Source organism: Arvicola amphibius, chromosome 9 (assembly GCF_903992535.2).
Source record: "Arvicola amphibius chromosome 9, mArvAmp1.2, whole genome shotgun sequence".
In the NCBI taxonomy this organism is placed as follows: domain Eukaryota; kingdom Metazoa; phylum Chordata; class Mammalia; order Rodentia; family Cricetidae; genus Arvicola; species Arvicola amphibius.
This window is the reverse complement of record NC_052055.2, coordinates 101,425,542-101,452,998: the sequence shown is the minus strand read 5'-3', so window position 1 is coordinate 101,452,998 and position 27,457 is coordinate 101,425,542. Positions and strand designations below refer to the sequence as shown.

The 27,457-nt window shown below is 39.8% G+C and overlaps 1 protein-coding gene across 3 annotated transcripts in view; it reads right to left on the bottom strand.

The window, feature by feature from the left end:
- P4ha1 (prolyl 4-hydroxylase subunit alpha 1) overlaps positions 1-25,313 on the bottom strand; it is a 53,030-nt gene extending 27,717 nt beyond the window's left edge. For 2 of the 3 annotated variants that reach the window (XM_038341733.2, XM_038341731.2), the window contains exons 1-5: positions 25,090-25,313; positions 6,918-7,020; positions 5,127-5,223; positions 4,419-4,570; positions 1,205-1,342 (exon numbers count right to left, since the gene is read on the bottom strand). In XM_038341733.2, the coding sequence (XP_038197661.1) occupies positions 1,205-1,342; positions 4,419-4,570; positions 5,127-5,223; positions 6,918-6,993 (463 nt within the window). In that variant the 5' untranslated portion in view covers positions 6,994-7,020; positions 25,090-25,313. Of the gene's footprint in view, positions 1-1,204; positions 1,343-4,418; positions 4,571-5,126; positions 5,224-6,917; positions 7,021-16,303; positions 16,466-25,089 lie in introns of all 3 variants that reach the window. The other variant, XM_038341732.2, reaches the window with a different exon arrangement.
- Positions 25,314-27,457: the final 2,144 nt, after the last annotated feature.

Sequence of the window (27,457 nt, the reverse complement as noted above, 5' to 3'; positions counted from 1 at the left end):
AACCTGATCACTCCAATAAGTATTTGTTTATTAGAAAATCTTACTTAATATAAAATATTAAATTTTACCATCCCACAACTTATCCCAAATGAAGAAATAAAGATGTACAAAAAAAGCATCTTTAGCCAGGCAGTGGTGGCACATACCTTTAATCTCAGAACTGGGAGGCAGAAAGGTAGGTGGATCTCTGTGAGTTCAAGGCCAACCCAGTCTACAAAGTGAGTGTTAGGACAGCTAGAGCTACATAAAGAAAAACTCTGTCTCAAAACGGAAGGAAGGGAGAGAGGGAAGAAGGGAGGGAGGGAGGGAAGAAGGGAGGGAGGGAGTGAGGGAGGAAAAGCATTTTCATCAGCAACCATCTCTTTGTTTGGTTACTGAGAAAACCAGTTTCAGTCTAACTACAGACACATTTCACTTCTCCGGTGAAAGTGAAAGAAGACACTGAGCCACAAACTCACAGAAAAAGTGACAGAAGCAAATTATCATAAAGTAAGATATAACTCAAAAATTGTGCGCAAATTTTTTGACCAATATAGTTACATACTACAGAAGGTTGCTTTATACTACAGAACTTTTTAATATCTGTCCATATTCAGAACATTTTAGCTTTCAGTTAATGAACATAAAATGATTAATCATCTTACAATTTTATCTACAAAGCATTTAAGTAATAGCAGATGTTCTAAAAGAAAAACTAGAAAAATGACTTTTGCTATATACTGAAATTCCTTCCTTAGGCTGTTGCTTTGACAGTATCAAGCTTTGACAGTATCAAGCTAAAAGCATTATCCCCTGCCATTAACTCCCAGAGAAGGGAGCTTTTCTTCTGTTCTCAAAGGATAGCAGCAAGTAGGGCTACTGAGATGGCCCATCAGGTGGATCACCAAATCCCACGGAAGAAGGAGAGAACCAACTCCCAGACTGTTCTCTGACCTCTACACATGTGCCATGGCACGTGCATGCCCCCACATACTCTCATAGCCTTGCAAATGTCAACAACAAATAACTTTCTTCATGAGTTAGAAAGCCAGATATAGCAGTATATGCTTGTAATCCCAGCACTCTGGAGGTTGAAACAGGAGACCAGCCTGATCTGCAGGAGACCCTGTCACAAATGTTAATACATAAAATTACTCATATTTTCCTATGGGCTGAAGAGAGTAGCTAGGTGACAAACATTGATGGGTGGGAAAAATTATCTTACCTGGAAGATTGCCCTTTGAGATGGTGTCTGTGTCCAGATTGTAGGTGTCTTGCAGACGAAACAGAGCTTTAGCTGCCCCAACCTGATCTTCATCATTAGGGAAGTACTGCCTCTGAATTGTCAGGTTAGAGATAAAGCCTTGAAATAGAAAAAATGGTGGGGGAAGGCTGGGCTATAAAAATTCATTGACTTTTAATAGAAACAAACTGATTTTTAATAGAGTATTATATAAAAAAACTTACCATTTTTCTACCTTACCATGAAATTTCCACATGTTCACAAAAAAAAAAAAAAAAAAAAAAAAAAACCCCACACTGATTGAGATGGAACAGACCATTAACTTCAATTCCCTTCTCCCATTAAAAAGTAAGCAACCTGAGGCCACTTCAGAATTACATTCCTATTAGTAAAGCTCTAATAATAACTGTTACACAACTTAACAAGGAAAAAAACAAACAACCCAGAGGCCAGGAATAATATAACACATGCCTTTAAACCAAGAACTCCGACAAAGATAAGAGGATGGCATGTGTTGAGTGCCAGCCTGTCTCAAAATGCCCAAACAAGCCAGGCATGCTGGCCCACGCCCTTAATCCAGCAAGTGAAGGCAGAGGCAGGCAGAGTCTGCGAGTTGCAGTCCAGCTAGAACTACATAGTGAGACCCTGTCTAAAAAATACACAGAAGAGACAGAAAATACAAAACTGGTGATGTAGATCAATCGTAGAGAACCTGTATAAAAGGTGCAAAGCCCCGAGTTCCATTCTCAGGACCCTTTCCCTGACAGACACAAGCACTATAGGATTTATATAAAATATCTTAAAATCAAACTAACAAAATGAATTACTTGATAACTACAACTCCTAAGGAGAATGGATTATAAACACTCCTTAAAAACAAAAAGCAAGATCAAAATGTGATTCAAAATTTTAATAACACTGTCACCACTGTAAATAGTTTCATAAATTTATTGTCAACTATAAGTATTCTGATCACTAAACATCAGGTATTTTTTTAATTAATGGGAATGTACAGACCAATCTCACTTATGAACACTGATGCAAAAATACTAAATAAAATCCAAGAACATATCAGAACCATCATCCACCATGAACAAGTCGGCTTCATCCCACAGATGCAGGGATGGTTCAACATAAAATCTGTCAACATAATCTACCATATAAACAAGCTGAAAAATAAAAACCACATGATTATTTCATTACATGCCGAGAAAGCTTTCGACAAAATACAACATTCCTTGATGATAAAGGTCTTGGAAAGAGCAGGGATTCAAGGAACATATCTAAACATAATAAAGGCAATATAGAGCAAGCCAACAGCCAACATCAAACTAAATGGAGAGAAACTCCCAGCGATTCCACTGAAATTAGGAACAAGACAAGGTTGTCCACTCTCTCCATATCTATTCAATATAGTTCTTGAGGTCCTAGCTAGAGCAATAAGACACCAAAAGGAGATCAAGGGGATACAAATCAGAAAAGAAGTCAAACTCTCACTGTTTGTTGATGATATGATAGTTTACATAAGTGATCCCAAAAATTGTACCAAGGAACTTCTACAACTCATAAACACTTTCAGCAATGTAGCAGGATACAAGATTAACTAAAAACAATCAGTAGCCCTCCTGTACACAGAAGATAAATGGGCTGGGGAAGAAATCAGAGAATCAGCACCCTTCACAATCGCCACAAATAGCATAAAATATCTCAAAGTAACTCTAACTCAACAAGTAGAAGACTTGTATGACAAGAACTTTAAATCTTTGAAGAAAGAAATTGAAAAAGACACCAGAAAGTGGAAAGATCTCCCATGCTCTTGGGTAGGCAGAATCAACATGGTAAAAATGGCACTCTTACCCAAAGCAATCTACAGGTTCAATGCAATAAATGGTCTCAGGAGGAATATGATGGGAAAGCCAGCTCATGGTAAAGAAGTAGGCACAACCATCTGCCATTACTTTTCATGGTCCTATAGGTAGTCATGTTCCTTCCTTACCCACAGGAGACCCACTGCAAAACTTTTAGTCATTGAAAGAAAGCATGGATAGTGCCAAAACTTTTAAAAACAAGACTGTTTTTCCTTTCACATACATATGCAAGTTCAGCCAGTATCTTTTCTAGCTAACTGAGTTCATGTATATAGCTTTTGTAATCTGAGGTGCAACAGCAGAACTATAAAGAATTTCCTTTTCCTTCTTCACAATTTAATGAACATTAAACTTATTCATACCAAGGATCTTAGCAACTTCTATGTTTTTGCCTTCACTTCTAAGTCAAGAGCTTTCACTTACAGAACACTCTATTGCTTCTCTCTAACACATCCAAATTGCAGCATCATTATGCTTGCACTTGTGGTTCATGTGTGCTCCATGGGTTACTTAACACTATGAAACATGAGATCACAACAATGCTCTGAGAACAGAGGGCTGCTAAGGACTAAGGACAGGGATATGCTGCAAGGAAGCCTCACAGTTCAGCAGGGCAGCAGAGGAATTCATCTCAGTCAGAAAACCACAAAACTTACAACTTCCTGTTCAGTTTGGAAGTTTTCCACACTTTGGAGCTGTAACTACCATGGATAAAGAGGCTGTAAGGTGTCCTTTACTGCTTGCTAACACTGGTAGCATTCTAGAGAGCATATTATCTACACAGATGGTTCGGCTTGCATCTTTTTCTTTCTCTTTTTTGTATCAGTAATGTATTCAAACAACTGAACTTCTACTGTGCACTACAAAATCCCTTTACCTCATTAAATTCAGGCCTGGTTTGGGGTTTTTTAACCAGAATATCAACACCCCAACTACAATTTTATTATTTTGTGTAGAAAGATTTTTGAGTATTAAGGTCTCTAGGTTCTTTTTTTAATTTATTGCCTATGATAAGTAAAATAACCCTAAACACAAAATACTAGGTAGAACACAGCTAAAACTCTTCTTTGTAACTCAATTCCTAATGTTTTTACCCTTAGAAATGAAGTTCTATTCCAAATAATCCAATTACTTCTATAAATCAAAAGGCAAAAATCACACATTCTGTCAACAATATTAGAAGTTACTATTTTTTTTTAATAAAATGTTCCAGATTTTCAACTATCTCTAGTCAAACCAAACATACATGCAACAATTCAATTATAACATAAATCTCTGCTATACTAGGAATGAGTTGGTTTTGGGTTCTGAAGTCTCTGTAAACTCACCATCTGACATATCCTTGAGGATCAGATTCTCCAACTCACTCCATTCAGTGTTCAGACGCTTCATTAATTTGAATGCATTTACAGGATGCCCAACAAACCCTTCTGGGTCTTTGGTTGCTGTACTGGTTAGTCGGTCTAACTTCTCTGCCCATCTATAGATATAAGACATAAAGGTAGTGTACTAAGCCAGGCATGGTGGCACATGCTTTATTTGTTCCTGAAAATGGATTTTTTTTTTCCACACAATATATTCAGATTAGTTTCCCCTCTCCCAACTCTTCACTTCCCCACCCACCCTAATCTGGCACATGCTTTTAATCCCAGCACTCAGGAGGCAGACCAAGTGGATCCCTGTGAATTCAAGGCTAGCACGATCTAGCAAGTCCCTCCCAACTTCCTGAAAAAGAGTGTACCAAAGAAAAATCACACATAAAGAACTTGGGAAGAGTAACTAATTATAAGGTTTTCATTTAAAGATACTATCTATAATCTTTTTAAAGTAAAATTATGAAGACTCTAAAGCATAAGATCTTTCTCTTTTCCACCAAGAGAAGCAAGTGGAAATGAAAGCCAGTTAAAATGTCTAGAGCAATGAGCACAGGAAAATGGGTTAATCTGGGTCGGGGTTCATGTGTCTCAGCTTTGTGTTAGGTGCAAAAGAGAAAGCATTCGGGTAGAGTTGGAGCTATTGTAAGGAAACACACTTACTTTTTTATCTGTTCTAACTTGTCCTCTTCTGCTTTAATATAATCCTTTAGTGATGTCACCAGATCTTTCTCAGTATGGATCAAATCAGTCATCTGACCTACATAGGAAGAGAAAGGTTATTAAATATTCATCAATATAAATCTTTTAGCTACAGGAGGATTTAACTGGAATGGAACAGATATGCTGTAAAAGATCATTTTCCCTCCTTTTTCTTTTTTTACCAGATAAACTAAATGAATCCAAATAAAATTCTAATCATGAGTTCTAGTTCTAGCTTTTGTAACTAATAAATTTTGTCAACTTAGACTATTTTGGGAAATGGTGTTTTCATTTACAAACTTAAATTAACAAATAACACTACTTACTAAGAATTACTGTTTTTTTCTTTACTGTCTCTGCTTTTATACCTCATCTTTTGTGTTCAAACCTAGTCAAGATCAAATTTTTGATTAAAAAACAAAACAAAACACAAACCACACTTGAAAAAGTTGCAAAAATGTTTAAAATTTTTTCTTTTAAGATTAAAGGGCTCCTCATTTTACATACTGAAATCAAGTGTTAGAAAAGTCTACACTTCTGTTTTAGTTCTACAATGTTAAAAGGGTCAAAATGGTCGATAGAAAGAAGGGACACATCTCACTTAACATTTCATTATACACATGAAGTATAGAGAGGACAGTATAGACAGACACAGCTCAAACTTTCCGGTCTACTCTGAGAACAAGAACGAACGGGAGCTCTTACCGTCTGTGTACTTGCTCTGTTAGAGTTCCACCCCACACAGAGACCCCGCTTTAATCCACATAACTTGTTTGTTTGGCACAAGGTTTCTCTGTGTAGCTCTGAGCTGTTCTGGAACACGATCTGTGTTGATTACGCTAGCTTTGAACTCATCTGCCTCTGCCTCCCAAGTGTTGGGGAGTATACCACCACTACCCACCTTCCACAAGCTATTTTTTATAGTATTTTTCAAAATTATGATGCGGAAAAATTAGCATATTAAAGTGAAGAAAAAGCAGGTTAGAAAGTAATGTGCAGACCAGGGGTTGTGACACACACCTTTAGTCCCAGAACTTGGGAGGCAGAGGCAGATACATCTCTGTGAGTTCAAGGCCAGCTTGATCTACAAAGTGAGTTCCAGGACATCCAGGACTATACAGAGAAACCCTATCTCAAAAATTCTAAAAAAAAAAATAAAAAAGAAAGTAATGTGTAGAATAACTGTATATCTGTACATTAAAATGGTATGTATCTGACTTAATTGTGTGGGGAGATTATTGCTTTCTTTTTTGTTTTGTGTTTTGAAACAGGGTCTCACTATGTAGCCTTGGCTGGCCTGGATGTCAGTATGTAGATCAGACTTGGCTTCAAACTCAGAGAGATCCACCTGCCTCTGCCTTCACCCAGTCCTGGTATTAAAGTCATGTGCTGCCACACCTAACTATCAATAACTCTTTGGCATGTTTTTCCTAAGTTTCTAAGCATAAAACATTTCACTTTTGTAATCAGGAAGAATTTATTTAAAGGAAACCAAGTCAGGCAGTGCTCTAGTTACTACCCAGGCACTGCACTCTATAGTGTACCCAATAAAACATTGTTTTAAAAACTTGGAAAGAAGTAAAGCTGACAGACTGATTTTTTTTTAAACTGCCTGTTTAGATAGGTAAAGGATTTGTAAACCAAGGTCAGTCTTCAGGAATATAATGCATTTGTTTTTTTCTATTTAAAACTACAAAAGCAGGTAAACTTTAAAACATAAAACCCAGTAAGTTATAAATAGTAAAGACTTACCAATTGAAGTAAAGAAGCCTGGATGGGCTGAAGACTGAGGAAGCAGAATCCCTATCATTAAAACACACCAGATCATTTTGGAAGACCTTATGGGTTCACACACCTATAAAAACAGCACAGCAGTTAGTCTCCAGGCTAGAATTGATAGTGATTTTTATAAATCAATTTAATAACAGCTAATTTATTATCTTAGCAGAGTTAGATGCTCCATACAAGAGAAAAACTTCAACCCATTTGTTTTTCTGTTTCTATTGTAAGTAGAGCAATTAAGAGCTGTGGGGTTTTTTTAAGATTTACTTTTATTATTCTTAATTATATGTGTACACACTGTGTAGTTATGAACACAAGTATGGGTGTCCTTGCAGGCCAGAGGAATCCAATGCCCTAGAACCCCAGAACTGAAGTTACAGGCAGTTGTCAGCCAACAGATATGGATGCTGGGAACAGAACTCAGATCCTCTGGAAAAGAAAGAAGTGTTCTTAACAGCTGAGGCACCTCTCTCCAGTCCCAGCTGAAGCTTTTTTATATAGCATGAAAAGTACTTTTCCCTTTGATCTAGATCTAAAACATGAATTTTCACAACAAAAAATATACTTTAAACATCACCAATATATTTTTTAAATGTCAGAAATGGCTTAAAAGAAAAAATATCCAAAGCTCTTTAGCCACTCCTCCCACCCCTCCCCAGCACTGGCTGTCACGTAACTCACTGTTTCTGTTCTTAAGACGGGCTAACTTCTCTTACTACTATGTTCTATGTTTAAAAAAACAAAAACTCTCAAGCCTAGTTAGTACACTGCTGTGATTTCCCCTCATTTCAACCTTGTAGAAAAGTGCACCCCCTTTTTTTCTTTTTCCATTCCTTTGTGTGTGGTGCACATGTGCATGCATGCACAGTCTGAGGTTGACATCTGGAACCTCCTAACCACCCTTCTACATTATTCATTGAGGCAGGTTCTTTCAACCAAACCCAGAGCTCACTCACACAGCTAGTCTCTAGCCAGCTTGCTCTAGGGATCAGGTCTCTGCCATCTAAGGCTGGAATCACAGGCAAACTCTCATACCACATGGCATAATGCCTGCATTCTGGGGGTCTGAACTCCGGCCCTCACAGTCCTTTAACCACAGAGCCTCCTGCCACCCCTGCCTTCTGTCCTTCTCCACTGTCCCTGGGAGCAGTCTTTTCTAGTGAGGACTGCTCGTGATGAAGAGGGTATTAAGTAACCACTGAAAGGCTCTGCCTGGCTTCACCAACTGCCCTAGCACCCTTCCTCCTCCTCATGGGCTTTCTCGCTGCTTTACAGTAGTGCGGCACCACTCCAGTACGACTTGCTTCAGATGCAGGTTCCCATTGACTAGGCTGACTCGCCAACCTAATTCTTGTTGGCATTTCTCCAATCTTTCCTATGTGAATCTGTCTAAACCAACAGGCTTTTCAGAGGCCTAACTGAAACCCCCTATTTAGTAAAAGCTGAAAAGTACCTTCACTTTCACCCTTATGTTAAACCCAATAAAAATAGATCACCACAATAAAATGGCATCCTGGAAAAACTCCTATATCTCCTCCCTCAAGTTTGCTACAAATTTCCAGATCCTTCCAGAACCACACAGTAGTGAAATAGTTTTCTTGGCTGCCTTACAGTGATCTGGGGAAAGCTTCTAGAATGTAGCAGATGCAAGCACTTCCTCTCTTGGGCTCCTGCCAAAGCACAAGGCTTTTTCAAAACACCAGGCTGCCTGAAGAGTCTAGAATTTTCTGTATTTAATCAGATTTCTGCCATAATTTTCTTAATGAGTAAATGCCTTTTCCAGAAAAAAAATTACATATGCTTTGATTATATTTACAGAAGGCTAATCATAAGTACTGTATAAATTTTTAACTCATGATAAAGTTTAGATCTATCATATAAGATCTTTTTCATTAATAAAATATAGTGTTATTAAAGGTTCTTTGTTCCCTGCCATTGTTGCTAAACCTCACAATAAATCAAGAACCATTAGCTTACAGAAATAACTAAAAAGCAGCTTTAAAATGGCATTTTTCTTCTAGTAAACTTTTCCTTTTAAGTGTATGAGTGTTTCCCCCTGCATGTATATAAGTGCACCACAAGGACACATGGTGTCCTCAGAGGCCAGAAGAGGGTGTTTGGAGTCCTTATAAAGAGAAAGTGTCTCAAGCAAAACAAAAGGGGAAAAAACCTAACAATATAACATTGCTATATTGTAACTATGAAAGAAGATATGCAGAAGAAAATAATGAGGACGTAGGAAAACATTAGGTAACTTTTCCATACACCTCTGCATATTTTGTTATTGTATGTATATATGATGCATGTGTAGGAGTGCACACATGTGGAGGTCAGAGGACAACTTTGTGTAATTAGTTCTGTCTTTCAACTTTTATTTACAAGGATCCTGGGCTCCACCTCAGGTCCTTAGGAGTGTGTGGCAAGTGCTTTACACACTGAACCACCTTGTCACCTATCTATATGTTTTCCAGACGCCTTAGAGCGTAAGTCTAAGATATGAACTAAGATATGAAGTAGTGAACTACAGTATCCTAGTGACGTGCCTGCTCATTCTCTTTCCTAGAAATAGACACATAACCCAGAGCACTGACCCTCATTCTCATGAACATAATGGTTAAGGAACGGGCTTGTGAATGGGAGAAAGCAGGTCTTCATGGAATTGTTTAACTCACGCGTGAACTGGGGTCAGACCTATGACTATTTTTCCTAGTTCTGAAGGATGTAGCCAACCTATAAAGGCAAAGTAACATCATAGAATCAAGTATTTCTAGCCACAGGGTCTCTTATTCTTTACAACTGGTGTACTGAATCAGTGCGATACCCCAATCACTAACTTCCTGGTACACCCAAGGGAGCCTCTTTTATAACTTCTTTCCAGGCTACTTTAAATTGGATTTTACCATTTGCAATATAAAGTCAGGTCTATATATCATTACTCCAAACAACTAACAACACAATCTAATTGTTGCTCTACAGCTATGGTCCTCAAACTGCCATATCAGAACCGTCTAAAGGTCTGAGATAGGCAGGTTAATCTGTACACATATCCAGGTGCTGCAGACATTGCTGGTCTGATGACAATATTTTGAGAGCAACTGGGTACAGGAAAACATTGAGATCACAAAAACAGGCCTCTTTCTTTAAAATGGGTTTTATACTTCAATTTATCTTCAGAAAAACAGACCACTCTACAGAATGGGTCTGTTTCAAAACTATATTTCATTTACCCACATTCACTGAACAACCTAAGTGGCATGTTAATAGACAGACATAGTTTTATTAATCACAGTTTTTTGAAAAAAAAAATGATTTTCTTTATTATGATGACCTACTTCCATTTATTTCTACCCTTCAAATCTGCAAAAGCAAATCACTACAGAATAGAGTCAAGCTTCCCAAGAGATAATACAGCATTAAGAAAAAGTGAGAGATAAAATTGTCTTCTGTTCTAAATCTTCAAGCATGGAACAGAATTTAAATGAGCCAACATAATTGTAATCGCTTTCATTTTGTAATATTTATGGATTTGGGTTTTTTGAGACAGGGTCTAACTATGCAGTCCAGGCTGGCCTTGAATTCCCAGACATTCCCCTACTCCTCCTCTGGAGTACTGAAGGTAATCTCTTAAAAGGAAAAACTAAGTCCCAGGATTCCTGAGAAGACATGCAAGGAGAGGAGAGGGAGAGAAGATACAAGGGACAGAAGGGGAAGAAAACAGAAGGCCCAAGAAGATCACAGCTGCCAAGATAAACTTGGTACTGTAGCATTATAAATAATTTCTTGAAAATAATTTATGAACCTGATGCAGCAGTGCAGACATGTAATCACAACACTTACAAGGCTAAAGCAGGAAGACAACATCTGAGAGCAGCCCGGGTTACATAACGAGTTCTAGGCCAGTCTAAGCCACACAGCAAAGCCACGAGTCAAAAAAGAAAAGGAGGTGACTACTGGTTAGACGTAGATTCGTGAATTTTCATCATATAATCCTGTAGCATACATATGTTTACTGTGAATGTTATATTTTTAAACCGTGTGTGGGAAACAGAGTAGAAGCACCCTTACTGGAAGATACTTTCTCAGGTAGGCCTGGATAAAAATACACTGCTATCTACTAACACATAACTTTTCTGTCGTGCTTCTTCCAAGCAAAGTCCAGCCCCACACATCGGGTCAATCAAACCTAGGAACAGGTTTTGAAATAGTTCTACTACACTGTAGACATTTACACTGCTATAAGCATTCATTGAGTTTCAAGCACACGTTATTTGATGGATTACTAGAACAGGGGATCTGGCAGATACTTTATTATCCTTTCAGTCTCTTATTTTTCTCCTAAAAAAGTTGCAACGTTTTAAGAAAATTTCTCTTTCCCAGGCCCATCACCCAAATCTTAACAGAGATGAAAGAATGCTTGATATTCTAATCTAAACTTTGCCTGACATTAAAAATTTTCCACGAGGCTCCTTTTAAGTCTCTCCACGTCTCCCACACCGGCTCCAGCAGCTCTCACACTGCTTGTTCTCCTGGCTTCGGCGTTCACCTGTAATCTTGTGACAGTTCACAACCAACACAAACACTGGTTTATAATGACGGCTACTACACTGTGCTGCGTAACTGGACTTGGCATGCTTTCCCATTCGAGTAGGACATGTTTTCTAAAACAACTAAGCAATTACTAAAAGAACTAGCTAAATTTCTAATCTTCCTTCTAATCCCGCATCAAACTGCCATTTGTCTTCAACTTTATTCTATAAATTTTCATCATGCTTGGACAATTGTTTTAATGCTATAATCAGATTTTTAATAAAAACTGTAGGAATTACTATTAAAATGGTATTGTTCTTCACTTTTAGACATCCTATTTTATTTATTTTAGAGAAAGGGTCATTCTGGTTTTTTGTGTCTTGTTGTTGTTTCAAGACAGGGTTTCTCTGTGTAGGTTTGGAACCTGTCCTGAACTCACTCTGTAGACCAGGCTGGCCTCAAACTCAGAGATCCACCTGCCTCTGTCTCCCACGTGCTGGGATTAAAGGCATGTGCCACCATCACCTGGTGAGATAGGGTCTTTCTATGTAGCCCTGGCTGTCCTGGAATTCACTGTATAGACCAGGCTGGCCTTGAACTCACGGAAATCCACCTGCATCTGCCTGAATGCTGGGATTAAGGGGGTATCCACCACATCTGGCTTAGATGCCTGTTTTAAACTCAACAATAGATTTTTTTTAAAATTGTTTCAAGCACCTTAGAAACACATAGGCATTGCCTGCCAGATGTGGTGCCACACACCTAAAATTCAAGTATTCAAGAGACTAAAGCAGTAAGATTGAGTTCTAAACCAGCATAAGGGTGTGTGTGTGTGTGCGCGCGCGCGCGCGCGCGCGCGTGTGTGTATGTATCTTGTCTCAAAACATGCTTTTCTTAATGTAGAAAAAAAGCTAGGGTTCTATTCCCAGGATAGAGAGCCTAAAAATGTCATTATAAGTAATACTGTGAGCATTCTAAGTTAATAAGATTCAATCAATAATGTCTACTTTATTTGGTGGTCTTTTATTAGTAAAGAGAATAAGCAAGGTGATAAAACATGAGGCTAACCACCATCAAGTAATTAAAAAAGCAGTATTTCAGGGGAAGAGAGGTGAAGGGGCGTGGTTGATCGGCAATTATGATTAACCAGACTAGCTTTAATATATAATATTCAGCTTTAATAAAGGAAAGAAAAGGGAACTTACAAAAGCCAAGGTTCCAGCGAGGAGCGCAGGTAATAAAGAGAGCGAAAACAAATGCACATGAATGTTTTAAAGGTATTTGGAGCCCCGGAGGGGTCACGCCCCTCAGACAAGGGATTGGTTAGCTCCCCCATCAGAGAGGTAATCCAGAAGTTGACAGCACTGGCTGCTCTTCCAGAGGACCTGGGCCTGATTCCCAGCATCCATATGACCACTTGCCCTTCTGTAACTCAAGTCCCAGGGGATCCAACACCCTCTTCTGGCTTTTTCAGACACTACACATATGGCGTACAGATGTACAATCAAGAAAAACAGTGACACATGAAGTAAAATAATTTTAAAAATGTCTTAGGCTTATAAAAACAACAACAACAACAACAACAAACCCAAATAATTTCAAATAAGGATGGTGTCAGGCACACAGAAGACACTTAAGAAATGCCAAAGGTGGGACAAGACCTATAGCTGGATTTGTTACCAAGGTGTTTTGAGGGACGTGGAAAAGAAAAACAAAGACTTGAAGAAATGGGAAAGAGGCCACCTCAACTCAAAGATCACTAGAAATGAGACGCAGACTATATTTTAAGAGAGAGTAGAAAGAGGTTGTAGAAAGAAAGAAACATTAAATTATGCATGCAATGTTTGACGTTACTTATGGATCCTGCTGTACACAAATAGTAATGTTTTCTAAAATTTCTCTTACAGATAAAACAAAGATGCCAGGTGTGGTGGCATGCACCTGAAATCTCACACCAGGAGGCAAGAGTTTGGGGCCAACCTGGTCTACATAGTGAGTTCTGGGCCAGCCAGAGCTACACAGTTGAGACCTTATCTCAAAACAACAAAACAGCAGCAAATAAGCAAAGAGAACCAATAGTCCTTGCACTCAGAAGACTGAATCAGTAGACCTGAGTTCAAGGCTCACCTGAATTTACAGAGTCCAAAGTTGCCAGCCTGAACTATACAATAAGACCCTGTCTCAAAAAACACAAACAAAAAAAAAACCCTACATACAAAGACTACCTTCCCCCGCCCCCGTTTAATTAAGCAACTGTTTTAGACTTCTTTGTATAGATTTACTTTTTAGCTGGCCAAAAATAAAATGAACTGAACTGAATGTGGTAACATTCAAGCAACTGAGATGGAGAATTTTGAGTTCAAGGCAATCTGGTCTATGACTTTGTCTCAGAATTCTTGGGTTTTTTTTGTTGTTGTTTGTTTTTTTTTCAATGTAATTGGCCATGTTTGTGTGCGAACTCTGTTTTGTTCACTGACTATATCTTTTTCTAATGCCATACTGTCTGGAGTATGGTAGCTCTTTTCAAGGCTTTTCCTTTTCCCATCAACTTCAGAAGCAGATTATCAGCTGCTGTTAAGTATACTTCTGGGATATGGGCTGGTTTGAGAAGAATTAGCATCTGATAATACTCAGTTTTCCATCCATGAAGATGGTAGAACCAGAGTTTTATAATTTTCAACATACATTATGAATCATTTACTCACTACAGAATTATGTACAATTCAGAACTGTGAAGTTGCAAGTTTCTGGTGCTATTAAGATGGTAATTTTTCATTTAATTACCAGTTGTTCAGTACCAGTTAAGTAGAAATACAACTGACCATTGTACATTGACTTTCTATCCTGTAAACTTGCTGAATGCACTCATTTGGAGGACTTTGCTTTTTGAAACAAAATCACGTGTAGCCCAGGCCAACCTCAAGCTCACTACATAGCAGACAATGACCTTGAAACTGAATCTTCCTGCCTCTCCCTCCCAGGTGCTCGAATTAGAGGCACAAGCACTCTAGAGTTTTTTAAAATTATCTTTCAGATCTTTTACTTAGATATGTTGTCTGAGAATAGTGCTAATTCTTACCTCTTAAAACATACTGTTAAAAAAAATAGACAAGCCAACAATTTGGAGAGAGGGGACTATTTCCTTATCATTTATGTTCTAGTTATTCTGCTCCTAGATACTAACCGGGGGGAAGGGGGCAGAAGTATATGCCTCTACAAAGACATTTACACAAAAGCTCACAAAACACAGAAAATGACCCAAATGTCCCCATGGCATATGTGTGAAGGTCAAAGGACAGCCTGAAATTGATTCTTCTTCCACCATGCGAATCAGGGGATACAACTTAGGTCACTGGAGTTGGTAGCAAGTTCCTTATCCTGCTGAGTGCCATCTTGCTAGCCCTGAATGAGTAAAATCTTGTGTAGATTTAAAAAAATATGGATGGAGGAATTTATGTCACAGATACTGAAGGACAATCTATAACCACTTCATCATTAAATAGGCATCACCCCTAACACCAATCTATTAATATCTGTCTTTTTATACCCACAGGTAAGTATAGTTTTCACCCCTCATCAAGGAACGTTCTCTTAGCAACAAAGACCATTACAGAAAACTACAACCAATCAAAGCAGAGTTGTGGAGCCCAGTCCCAATTGATACATCAAAAAAAAAAAAAAAAAAAAAATCACTCCTGCATCTAAGGCTCAGAGAATATTGCCCAAGAGAGGTCAGAAAGATTGTAAGAGCCAGAGGATAAGGGAATTTGCTGTGAGACTATCTCCTAGTGATGTCAGAAGCTATCCCCACAACTCTCAATCAATATGACTTACCCAAATGTGACCCGAGCAAGGACAACACCAAGGACAGGATATGGGGAAGCCCTACATAAAGAGCTATAGGCAACTAAGAAATGCTGGGAGCAAGAGAAATGTCTTCCCCAGGGAAGAGCACATCAGTTGGTTATCCAATACCAAGTGGTCAGCCCTGAAAACACACACAAGCAATGACAATTAATGAAAAGAAGAGACTATGAATTTGAAAAAGAAGGAATATGTGGGAGGATTTGGAGGGAGGAAAGAGAAATGTTGTGATTATATTACAATATCTAAAAAATTTTCTCAGGGGGCTGGAGAGATGGCTCAGTGGTTAAGAGCATTGCCTACTCTTCCAAAGGTCCTGAGTTCAATTCCCAGCAACCACATGGTGGCTCACAGCCATCTGTAATGAGGTCTGGTGCCCTCTTCTGGCCTTCAGGCACACATGCAGTCAGAATATTGTATACATAATAAATAAATAAATATTTTAAAAAATTTTTCTAAGTTAAAAAACATGAGGTGCCAGGCAGTGGCGCACACACACCTTTCATCTCAACACAGATGACAGACAGGAGGCAGAGGCAGGGGGATATCTGTGAGTTCAAGGCCAACCTGGTCTACAGAGTTCCAGGACAGTCACATGGTTCCAGGGCTATACAGTGAAACTCTGTCTCAGCCCTCACCCCCCAATTAAAAACCATGTGAAGGGATTTGATTGAACAAAGAAGCAAAAACAAAGGTCAACATGGTAAGTCCTGTTTGGAGCCCTAAGTTAATCAAGTAGGGTTTACAAACACTGTAGGTTCTTGACTTTAAAGAACTGGAGATGAAAATCCAATTAACATAAAATTAAAGGAGAAGTCTTCAGCCTATTTAAAAGGAATTCATATTTACTAGATATTTCTCAAACGGACATATAAATACATGTAACTGTTTTCCATTCTATTTCAAACTAGAGATTATCTTTCAGCACAGTAATCAACACATAGCATTACATAACAAATGCTTACCTATCAAAATACAGAATCAAAGACACCTTCAAGACAGTGTCTCTAAAATCCAACACTAGTTCATCTCAATATATGCCTTAACTGAAACAATTATTGGATTCTCAAATGTCTGTACGTCCAGTTCCAGGAGATCTGATGCCTCTTGTAATCACCGTGGGCACACTGGTACACAAGCAGACAAAATACCAATAAATAGAAATAAGATCAACAAAACCAAAAAGCAAATGAACAAACAAAACCACTTTCAAAGACTGAAAAAAAAAAAATCCAGAACTGGGTATAGTGTGACACACCAGTAATCCCAGCACTCAGGAGGCTTCAGCAGGAAGATGTGAATTTGTGGTCAGCCTAAGCTACAGATCAAGAGATTCTGTCAAGCAAAGAAAAGGGGGACAAAAACAAACAACAGTCAAACTCTAGTTCTTGCTCACGACATTTCAATACAGTTCTACGGCATGTGGGCTATATGCAATCAGGTGAATTTTCTTTGTAAAATAGAAGAATCTGAGGACTAAGATTTTTTCTTTTGTTTTATTTCACTGTCTTTTTATTGAGCTATATATTTTTCTCTGTTCCTCTCCTTCCTCCCTGCTTCCCTTCTACCATCTCTCATGATCCCCATGATCTTGTCTTTTCTACTTTCCATGTAGATAAGATCCATGTATGTCTCTCTTGGGGTCCTCTTTGTTGTCTAGGTTCTTTGGGATTGTGGATTGTAGGCTGGTTTTTCTTTGCTTTATGTCTAAAAGTCACTTATGAGTGGGTACATGTGATATTTGTCTTTCTGGGTCTGGGTTACTTCACTTAATGTGTTGTTTTCCAGATCCACCCACTTGCGACTAACAACTAAAGAGAGATAACGTAAAACCCCAGGCAGTTGGTGTCACAACTGCTATTACTGTATTTGGGGCAACTTTGTCTTTTGAGGGGGTGCAAAATAATCCAGAGAACAATTCATGATTAGAAAGCTTGAGAAATTATTCAGACAATAAAATCAAGGACTGAGGTGAAGAATCTTATGAATGTATAATCAGAAAAACAAAGTAGATTAACATGAAAAAAAACCCTAGTGATCAAAACCTTATAGGTTTCCATTTATTAAAAATAATTCGCTCTGGAGTCTTTATAAAAGCACCTTCTTCCAACAATTTGCTTATAGAATCCATTTCTGTAATTATTGTGGGCATACATTAAAAAAATTCAAGCCAGGCAGTGGTGGCGCATGCCTTTAATCCCAGCACTCGGGAGGCAGAGGCAGGCAGAACTCTGTGCTTTCAAAACCAGCCTGGTCTACAAGAACTAGTTCCAGGACAGGCTTCAAAGCTACAGAGAAACCCTGTCTCAAAAAACAAACAAACAAACAAAAAAATTCAGTATTGCCAGGCAGTGGTGGCGCCCACCTCTAATCCCAGTACTGGGTTGGCAGAGGCAGGTGGATCTCTTGAGTTCAAGAACAGCCAGGGCTAAAGGAGAAATCCTGCCTTGAAAGAAAAAAAAAAAAAATCAATATTCTTTCCTTGGGTCCACTTTCTATGGTTTCAGTTACCTATGGTCCACTGGGGTTCAAAAAGATAGCTGTAGGACTGGGAAGATGGTTCAGTAAGTAAAGACAACTGCCATCAAGACCCCACATGGAACAAGGGAAGAACCAACTTCCAAAATTTGTCCTCTAGGGTCTGGAAAGAATTTGGCAAAACTTTGTGGTAGTCTGAATGTAACTGGCCCCCATAATCTCACAGGGAATGGCACTAATAGGAGGTGTGGTCTTGTTGGAAGAAGTGTGACTATTTGGGGATGGGCTTTGAGGTTTCCTATGCTCACTGGCCCAGTGTCTCAGTTGACTTCCTGTTGCTTGCAAGCTAAGATGTAGCCAGAAACACATCTGCCTGCACACTGCCATGCTCCCTGCCATGATGATAATGAACTGAACCTCTGAAACTAAGTAAATGTCTTCATTTATAAAAGTTGCTGTGGTCATGGTGTCTCTTTACAGCAATAAAAACCCTAAAATATACTCACACAAAAAACAAAATTAAATTAAATTTAAAAAACTTTAAAGTTGTCCTCTTTATGTGACCTTACACATCCACACCATGCACAAATGTGACACACATGCACAAACACCCCCCATGAATGCAGTAAAATTTCTTGGAAGTTTTTAACATACATAGTGATGCTGGAAATTCAGATATGCAAAAAGAAGACAAAGTACTTCCCTGTAAGTAAAAAGTTGTAACATTCAATAAGATTATTTTGAAAGATAATAAACACACCTTTTATTATGATATACTACCATATTTCTATTTCCTATTTAGTTATTGGTATTAATTTCTTAGTGTGCCTAATTTACAAACTAAGCTTTACTGTAGCATGTATGTGTGTTTATCAAAATTATAGTACATCATCTGAGGTTTCTGATACCCACTGGGAATCTTGGAAGGCAGCTCCTATGAACAACTACATACTATTCTTTTAGTTGATGTAACATACAACACTTAATAATGCTTTCTCTTTGAAAAGATCCATGAATTTTTATTCTATGTGTGAATGTTTTATTGATGCACATTGCATGAAGTGCCCTCAGAGGCCAGAAGAGGGCCATGGATCCACAGATGACTTTGAGAGTTTATGTGGAGCTATGAGGAAACCTGGTTCCTCTGGAAGAGCAGCCAGTGCACTCAACCGCTAAACCATCTCTTCAGCTCTCTAGTCAATGTTTCTTCTTTTTTTAATGACTTATAGTTAGTTATAAACTGCTTATTCTTGGTTCTCTGTGATGTTCCAAAATAAAAATACTGACTACATGATGGAAACATCTAGAGAAGTTTATGTCTAACACACTCTGCATACCAGAGGGACAAATTCCTGTATGTGCCTCCTATTACTCAAATATTTTCCCAATATAAAAGGTTTTGTACTGTTTCATCTCTGGACATAACTGATTCTGTGAGAAGATGGGCAAGTAACTAGAGAGTACAAATCCCCTCTATCCTCTTAATAAATGGGTTCCAGCTTCAAAGCCTAGGTACACTTCACCAAACTTACTCTCTCTCAAGGCTACCCTACACAAGTGCCTTTGGGTGTTTTGTTTTGTTTGAAGTAGGGTTTCACTATGTAGCCGAGACTGGCCTTAAACTTGAGATACTCCGGCCTCTGCCTCTGGAGTGCTGGAATTACCTGTCTTAAATTTTCTTTAGACTAGCCTACCTCTTCTCTTCCTAGCTTTCAGTTCCCTCTTTTCCAACACCTTTATTAAGTTTCCTAGATGAGGAAAGACATACTAATTTAAGATCACATACACTAGTACTGAACACATAGTTCAGCAGCTCGGAGCATACTGCTCTTACATAAGACCAGGGTTTGATTCCTGGCACTCCTATCGTGGCTCTGTAACTCCACTTCCAAGGGTTCTGACCCCGCCGCCTTTTCTGGCCTCTGCAAGGACAGCACACAAAGATATATGTGCAGGCAAAACACCCACACACATACAATAAACGTAATAAATCTTTTTAAAAGATCACATATATTAGAATAAAAGAAAATGAACTCAGTTGCAAAAGATGTGAATGACTTCAAATATGTAGATTCATCCAGAATTTTATTTACTCATTTTTAATGTGAAGGAAAACAACAGCATCATGTTGGCAGGTGAAAAACTTCCATGTTCTATGAGACACTTTCTGTGACTACTGATTTTCTCCCAGGCTATGAACAATTTAAATATGATCATCAGGCTGGGGATGTACCTCAGAGGTAAACTTCTTGCCTGTCACGTACAGGGCATTAAATCTGATACTTACCAACACCATTTTTTTTTTAAATTAAATAACAATGATTGAGTCTATGACAATTAAGACCTCTAGCTCAATGTTGAAATTATTTCATTACCCCAGTCAGTCAGGCTGGTTATCAAGGACAGAGTAATATGAAACGTGAGTCAAGAGAATGGACAACCCGCAGCCTAGCGCTGCCACTTACTATAGTCTTAACCAAATAAGACCTTTTTGAATCTTTTATTTGTAAAATGGAGCTGATCATAAAAGTACCTCTCAGAATATCCTTAAAAGAGAAGTTCGAAAGCACAGGGAATGTGGCTCAGTGGAAAAAGTACTTGCTTAGCATGCACAAAACTCTGGTTCAATCCCCAGAATAGAGGAAGGAAAGACTAGGAGTAGAGACAAGTTACATATGTGTATATAAAACTACACAGTGATTCCCAGGACAGCCAGGGCTACATCATGATAAGAGTGTCTCAAAAATAAATTAAAAAATATTTTCTGGAACACTTTCTAAATTATTCTAGTACCCAGTACAATTATTGTTTCTATGGTTTGGATATGGCTTTATACCACAAAGGTTCATGTGTTGGAAGTTTAGTCTCCCAGTGTGGCTGTAGAAGGGGAGTGGGAGTGCAAGGGTGTACACATGCCACAATACACAAGTAGGAGGTACAGAGGTCAACTATCGGGAGTCAGGTCTCTCTCCTAGTATGTGGGTCCTGAGGCTTGAACTCAGGTTTCCAGGCTTGGTGAAAAGTGTCTTTACTGAGCTATCTCATCACCCAAATGGTAGAACTTTTAAAGTTTTCGTTTTGTTATTAAGATTTAAAAATGTAAAAATAAAAAAAGATTTAAAAATGTTTATATAAGTATTCTGGCCACATGTATGTATGTGTAACACATACATGCCTGGCGTCCTCAAGGGTCAGAAGAGTGTGCGTAAGATCCTCTAGAACTGCAGTAACTGACAACTATGAGCCCCCATGTGGGTGTTGGCAATCAAACTCAGGTCTTCTGCAAGAGTAGCAAGTGCTCTTAACCACTGAGCCATCTGTCCAGCCCCAGTGGTAGAACTTGTAAAGAGGTGGGGACTAAAAGGAGGTCAAGTCCCTGGGGACACCATCCTCAGAAGGGACTACCGAAGTGGTTAGATTACTAAGACACCACTCTTAGAAGGGATGACGCTGCTTCAGGGTGCGTCCGTTCTCTGAAGAGGAGACTGTTAGGGAAAGTGAACTGCACCCCTGCATCTATCTGGCTTCCCTTCTTATCCCGTGATTACTTTCAAATACACTCTTACCATCGTGAAGCCATCTTCTGTGAGGCCATCCCTAGAGCTGACCACAAGTCAGAGCCATGTTTGTAAGACTTCCAAAGTCATGAAAAAAACTCTTTCGTTTTGTATTATCCAGCCTTGAGCATTTTGTCATAACAACAGAAAAATGACTAATACAAGGCTGGGCATGGTGGCATATGCCTTTAATCCCAGCATTTGGGAGGCAGACACAGGCAGATCTTTTTAGTCTGAGGAGTTCCAGGTCAACCAGGGCTACCATTGTGAGACTCTTTCTTAAAACAATAATTACAGAGATGAAAACAAAACCAGTTAAAGTTATACAACCATCCAAACAAATGAAACAAGCACAGAATTAAAGTCTTCCCTTTATATTATTTATAACTGCTCAAATGTACACTACCAGAAGGATGATATATTAATTTGATTTACTATTACTAAGAAAACTGTAAGCCACCAAAACAGGGACACATTTATAAAAACAGGAAGCAGAATAAATATAAGGCAGAATTTATTCTGATGATAGTTATGTAAGAAGCATGAATCTTAGTACTGTATTTTTAGCCAACATTCAGCCAAATATACTAACAGACATTCTGAGCATCCAAATGAAGAAAAGGAATTTGCTTCAAAACTTCTATGAGACTTTATAAAAATTTTTTTGTTTTGTTTTTATTCAGGCATAGTATCTATCTGGCTAAAAGAAAACTAATGACAGGAGAGCTCCAATTTATATAAAAACATTTCACTGAATATACACACACGTTTGAACTGATTTTACATATGTAAGCACGCATTTTATCTGGCTTGTCTCACATATGAATGTTTATACACAAGTGCCACAGACGGTTTAATTTTAAGATTTAAGATCTTACCATAAAGACAATAAAATTAAATGTCAAAGACCATTCAAGTTATTTCTCTCATCTTTACACTTATTTCACCTTCAGAGTGTTACAATAGTGGGGGGGGGAAGGACAAGATATGACATACTTTTACTGACTTACAATACAGCAATTCAACAATTCTAAAAACTTATTTTGTTAAAAGCACTTTCAGCAAAAAGTTTATTAGAACCATCTACATACTTGAATGAAGTTGACATCTCAACTCAATTTTCTGAAATAATTAAGAAAGTCTGGCTCAAGAAGCCTAGATATTCTTGAATAGTAGCTTCACATCTTTTATTTTTTTTAGGAATTCTTATAATAGAGTTAATGAATGGGAGCATGAAATAGTATATAAAATTAGCCGGGCAGTGGTGGCGCACGTCTTTAATCCCACTACTCAAGAGGCAGAGACAGGCGGATCTCTGTGAGTTCGAGGCAAGCCTGGTCTACAAGAGCTAGTTCCAGGACAGGCTCCAAAGCTACAGAGAAACCCTATTTCGAAAAACAAAAACAAAACAAAATGGTTTACAAAATTATATATAAATACATATATTTGTATTTCCTGATTTAGGCCCCACTTTCCTGCAGGCTTTCAAGGGGTTTCATGGCCTCAAAATAGTCTGAAAACCATTCTGGATCTCACGGATTAGTCTAAGAACAATAATTACACCTCAGGTTAGTCATTTATTAAAAACAAAGCATTCCTTCAATAGAAACTAAGGTTCACAAACTTCATGGCTGTCCCAATTCCTACCACATACCTGGCATTAACGCAAATGTTTCAAATTAGCTACTCCATAAATCGTGCTGCTTGTCAATACATAGCTCACGTTGAAGCAACAGAAAAATAATAGCAACTCTCTACCACAGCTATAAGGCTCACCTGCAACAGTGGTAATACACAGCTGACCTAAAACTTTTTCCTTCAATATTTATTTTTTATAATTACGAGTTGTATCTGTTTTTCACCTACTTTGCTAGCTGAGTTACCAATCGACAAACTGCCCAATCTTTTTATATCACAGTTCCTGCTTCCAGTATTTCAAAATAAAACCCATCTCAGTGTAAAAATGGAAAAGCTTTACCCACCTAAAGGAGAAATAATTCCTTCCTTAGCCTGAAAATCCAAAAGGCATTTTTCGCAAAAAACATCAGACACAATATTCCAAAATCAAAGTGGCATGACCTTTTAAAGTAATAAAAAAAATTATGCTTCCTCAGAAAAAAAAGGTGAAACTTCAAATTCATATTTAAGGCTCTGAAATGACATTCAGGCTAAAACCCAAAGTTAAAGAAAAATCAGAGGTTGAGAGGAAAAAAAGAAATCACCGCTATTCATATTTCAAATCAAGACAAATTCAAGCGTGGCCACTTTCAGCTTCTTTACTACTGTCCGCTTTAAAAAAAAAAATCTATCTTCTCCATAGAAATAATCAAAATAATCCTTTTATGTATTTTAAAATTAAGTTCCAATGTTCCGACTAAGCAGGCGTGACTTTTTTTTAACGTGATTATTTTAGGAAAAGACTAGCTCCATTCATAAGCTACATCTAAACCTGAGAAGGGAAATACGTCCCCCCCCCCCCCCAACCTTAAAAAAAAAAAAAAAGGCAGAGTCCATGAAAGCACACTGCTGCCACGTCTCCCCCCTCCCCCGCTCACGGAGCCGCTAGTCCATCCCTGCAGAGCGCATTCCAAGGAAAAGTCCAAGAGCCACAGCTCTCGGAGGAACAGTCAAGTTGAAAAAACTGGCGAGTTCCTTTTAATTTTTTTTTCTCCCAGGTTCTAAAAGAGGACCCAGTTTCTCTCTCTGGGAGGCTCTGCCCTATAACCAACGGTGCAAAAATCCAAGAGTCCTCATTCTGTGCGGCCCGCTGAAGATGTTAGCGTCTAAAAGCTGCACTTGTATGAAGTTCCCATTCTTGAAACAGTCTCCTATTTATCGTACCATCCTTCCTCCCCCTACACACACACACACACACACACACACACACACACTAAACATTCATCTGGGGGGCAATCACAAAACTCAAATTAAAATGCTCACACAACATGGAAGGTTTGACTGAAATGGACTGACTTTTCGACCCTACAAGGGGAGGGTCGGGGGTGAGCGGAATGAGAGGAGGGGGAGAGAAGGACGAAAGGGAGAGAGGGATAGAGACGGATTCAAGCGTCCTTAAATGATTCCCAGGGATGAAGAGGAAGGAAGAAGCCAGCTTCCCCAGCTGTGTGAATGACAGCAACTTCTCCGCTCCAGCAGCTCACGTCCCCGGGCTATGATTAACTGCTGAGGCAGCACCGCGACGCGCCACAGACAAGTTCAGTCCTAACTTTTGAGTAGGTCCCACTTCCCAGCTTCAGTTTGCAAAAGTTAGAAAGAAAAAGGCGGAGTGCCTCAGCCCCGGCTGCAAGCGCCGCGAGCCGCCTCCGATGCCACATGCTAACCATCTGCCGCTGTGGCCACCCAGACCCCCGCCCGCCCTCGCCTTGCCCCAGCTTTGTAGGGAGGACCAGGCACCGCGCGCGACACAAGTCAACAGGGAGGCAGGCTGCCCGGGATGGAACATTCAAGAAGGTCCTAGTCCTGGGGCGGGGCAGAAGCTGCTGCAGCCCTAGCCAAAGGCAGGACGGGGGCGGCGAGGGAAGCCGGGCGAGCGGCGGGAAGGTTGGGCCTCGGGGGTGCGGGGCCGAGTACCCTCGAGGAGACCCGGGGGCGGCGGTGGGAAAGGGCAGCAGAGCCCCCGCCGCCCAGGGCGAGGGGGTCCCTGGCTGCTCGCGGGGAGGCCGGCATCGGTCCCCAAAGTCGGAGGAGAGCCTCACCTGGACAGCGGGCCGTGCGTGTGGGCGGCGACAGCTCGGGTCCGGTTGGTCCTGTCGGGTCCCGTCGCCTGCGCTCGGGTGGCTACCTCCCCGCTACCCTCAGCCTGCTGGCGGTGCGACTGGGCGACAGAGGGAGCCCGTCAACCCTTTTATAAGCCCCAGGCCTGCGCCGGCGCGCCGGGAAAGGGACGGCCGCAGCCCTCGCTACGTGCGCTCGGTCACACCAGCGCCCTCGTCACTGCGCAGGCGCGCGCCGCCGGTCTCCCACCCACCCAGAGTCGCCCCGGCCCGGGGAGTGCCAGGCCCAGGCAAGCCCTCGCGAGGACGCAGTGCGCCTGCGCAGAGCTCCCGCCACGCCACTGTTACCGTGGTTACCACGGGGTTTCCTCCCCCAGTTCCTGGTTCAATTTAGCGCCTTCGTTTCAGGGTCAGCGTTCGGTCTCCGAGTGTCGAAGTTATCAGAACGGACGTGTCTGGAAAATTAGGAGAGGCTTATAGGAGTGTAGAAACCTACGCGGAGTCGTGGAGAAGGAAATGAGACGGTGCGTCCCGGCAGGTTGTCGGGGCTCTCTTGGCCCATACGGCTTTTTGGGTTGATAAATGCCTTTTTACACGTTTAAACACGAGGATTTCGCCCTGCCTCCCACCTGTATACTTAATCAGCGAATAATAGACTGAACTTGAACTTCATCTGGGTTTAAATCCCGACCCAGTTTTGTATAAGGTTGGGCTTTAGCCTGCCTGTATCTTAGGCTCTACATCGGCAAAGGAATATCGTATTATTTATTATCTGTCTCCTAGGATGTCTGCAGAATTAAACACGATATTGAATGAAAAAGCACTTAGCACATGCCTAGGATTCAGGGAGAACTTAGAAACTTAAATAATGGGAGCGAGGGTGTGCCAAAATGTTAGCTTTTGAGCATTTGCGGACCATGGAAGAAGTCCTTAGATTTTGTTACCTACACCCCGACAAACCCACACAAAACAAACGAGCATCAACAACAGTAAAACAGTTTGAGATATGGCATAACCCCTAAGAGTTAGGTTCCCAGCATCCATGTGGGGTCACTCACAGAGGCCAGTAACCCCCGCTCCAGGGGATCTAACACCTCTGCGCCTTCGAGAGCACTTGTATTTACCCATACAACACTACACGCAAACACAGTTAAAATTAATAAAAGTAAATCTTTAAAAACAAAACGCGGTTGAACACGCTGTCAGAGGCACTAATTGTTGTGTTTGACCTTAGTCCTGGTTTTAAAGAAAACCTTAGGAAGTGGAAGAAAGGACAATGCAGGAGATAATTTACCTCTTGTCGGTGAAAGAATAACTTCCCTAGCCGGGCGGCGGTGGCGCACGCCTTTAATCCCTGCACCCGGGAGGCAGAGGCAGGCGGATCTCTGTGAGTTCGAGACCAGCCTGGTCTACAAGAGCTAGTTCCAGGACAGGCTCCAAAGCCACAGAGAAACCCTGTCTCGAAAAACAAAAAAACAAAAAAAAAGAATAACTTCCCTAAGACTTGTTATTCATTAAAAACTGTCTGTAAAGGTCCCCTTGTTTGCTAAAGTAGGGAACTGATTGACACTTCTCTGGGAGGTGGCCTTGACTGTGGAGATAAAGAGCTCCAGGCACCCGAAAGTAATGGTTTCTGAATTTGTGGTTCTGCGAGTCTAGTCAGGGTCAATAATTTTCGTAGGAAGGTTTTGATTCTTTCACTACAATGACAACATAGCTGAATTTTCCAGAGACTATAACGCCTTTGTAATAGTTTAAGGGTAGAGCATATCCCAACCAAGCCAGAAGTAAAAGAATTTACAGAAACCAAAACAAAAATACCGCACTGATACTTTTAAATGTTTTATAGAAAAGCTATTCTTTTAACTTGTAATATAATTGTTTTAAGATATATTAATAAAAGTATTTTACATGACTTTTTCACTCTCACTACAGTAAATGCTGACAGATATGATCCATATGAAAGCTCCTGTAATCCTTAATATGTTTTATGAGTCAAGGGCCAGAGAATGTTTCTCCAGACCCTGAGGTCAGCTGGGAAAACTTCACTTTCAGGAAGCTGCCTTAGCAGTGCCCTCTTCCATGACCCTAGAAAGGGTCTTAGCAACATGTCTATATGGCCATATACTTTTATAAACTTTGTAAAAAAGTAAGATATTTTTACTGTTCTCCTTCATCCTCAGTGACTTCCTCTTTTCCTCTTGACTAAAGGTGTTGGAGTAGCTGGCAGGCATCTAAAAATTTTTTGCTAAAATTGAACTAGGGTAACATTTGGTTTGAGTTTAGTAAGATTTATTTTTGTAGCCTGGAGCCTCTTTTCTATGTGGTTAGGATATTGCCAGCTGTCCCA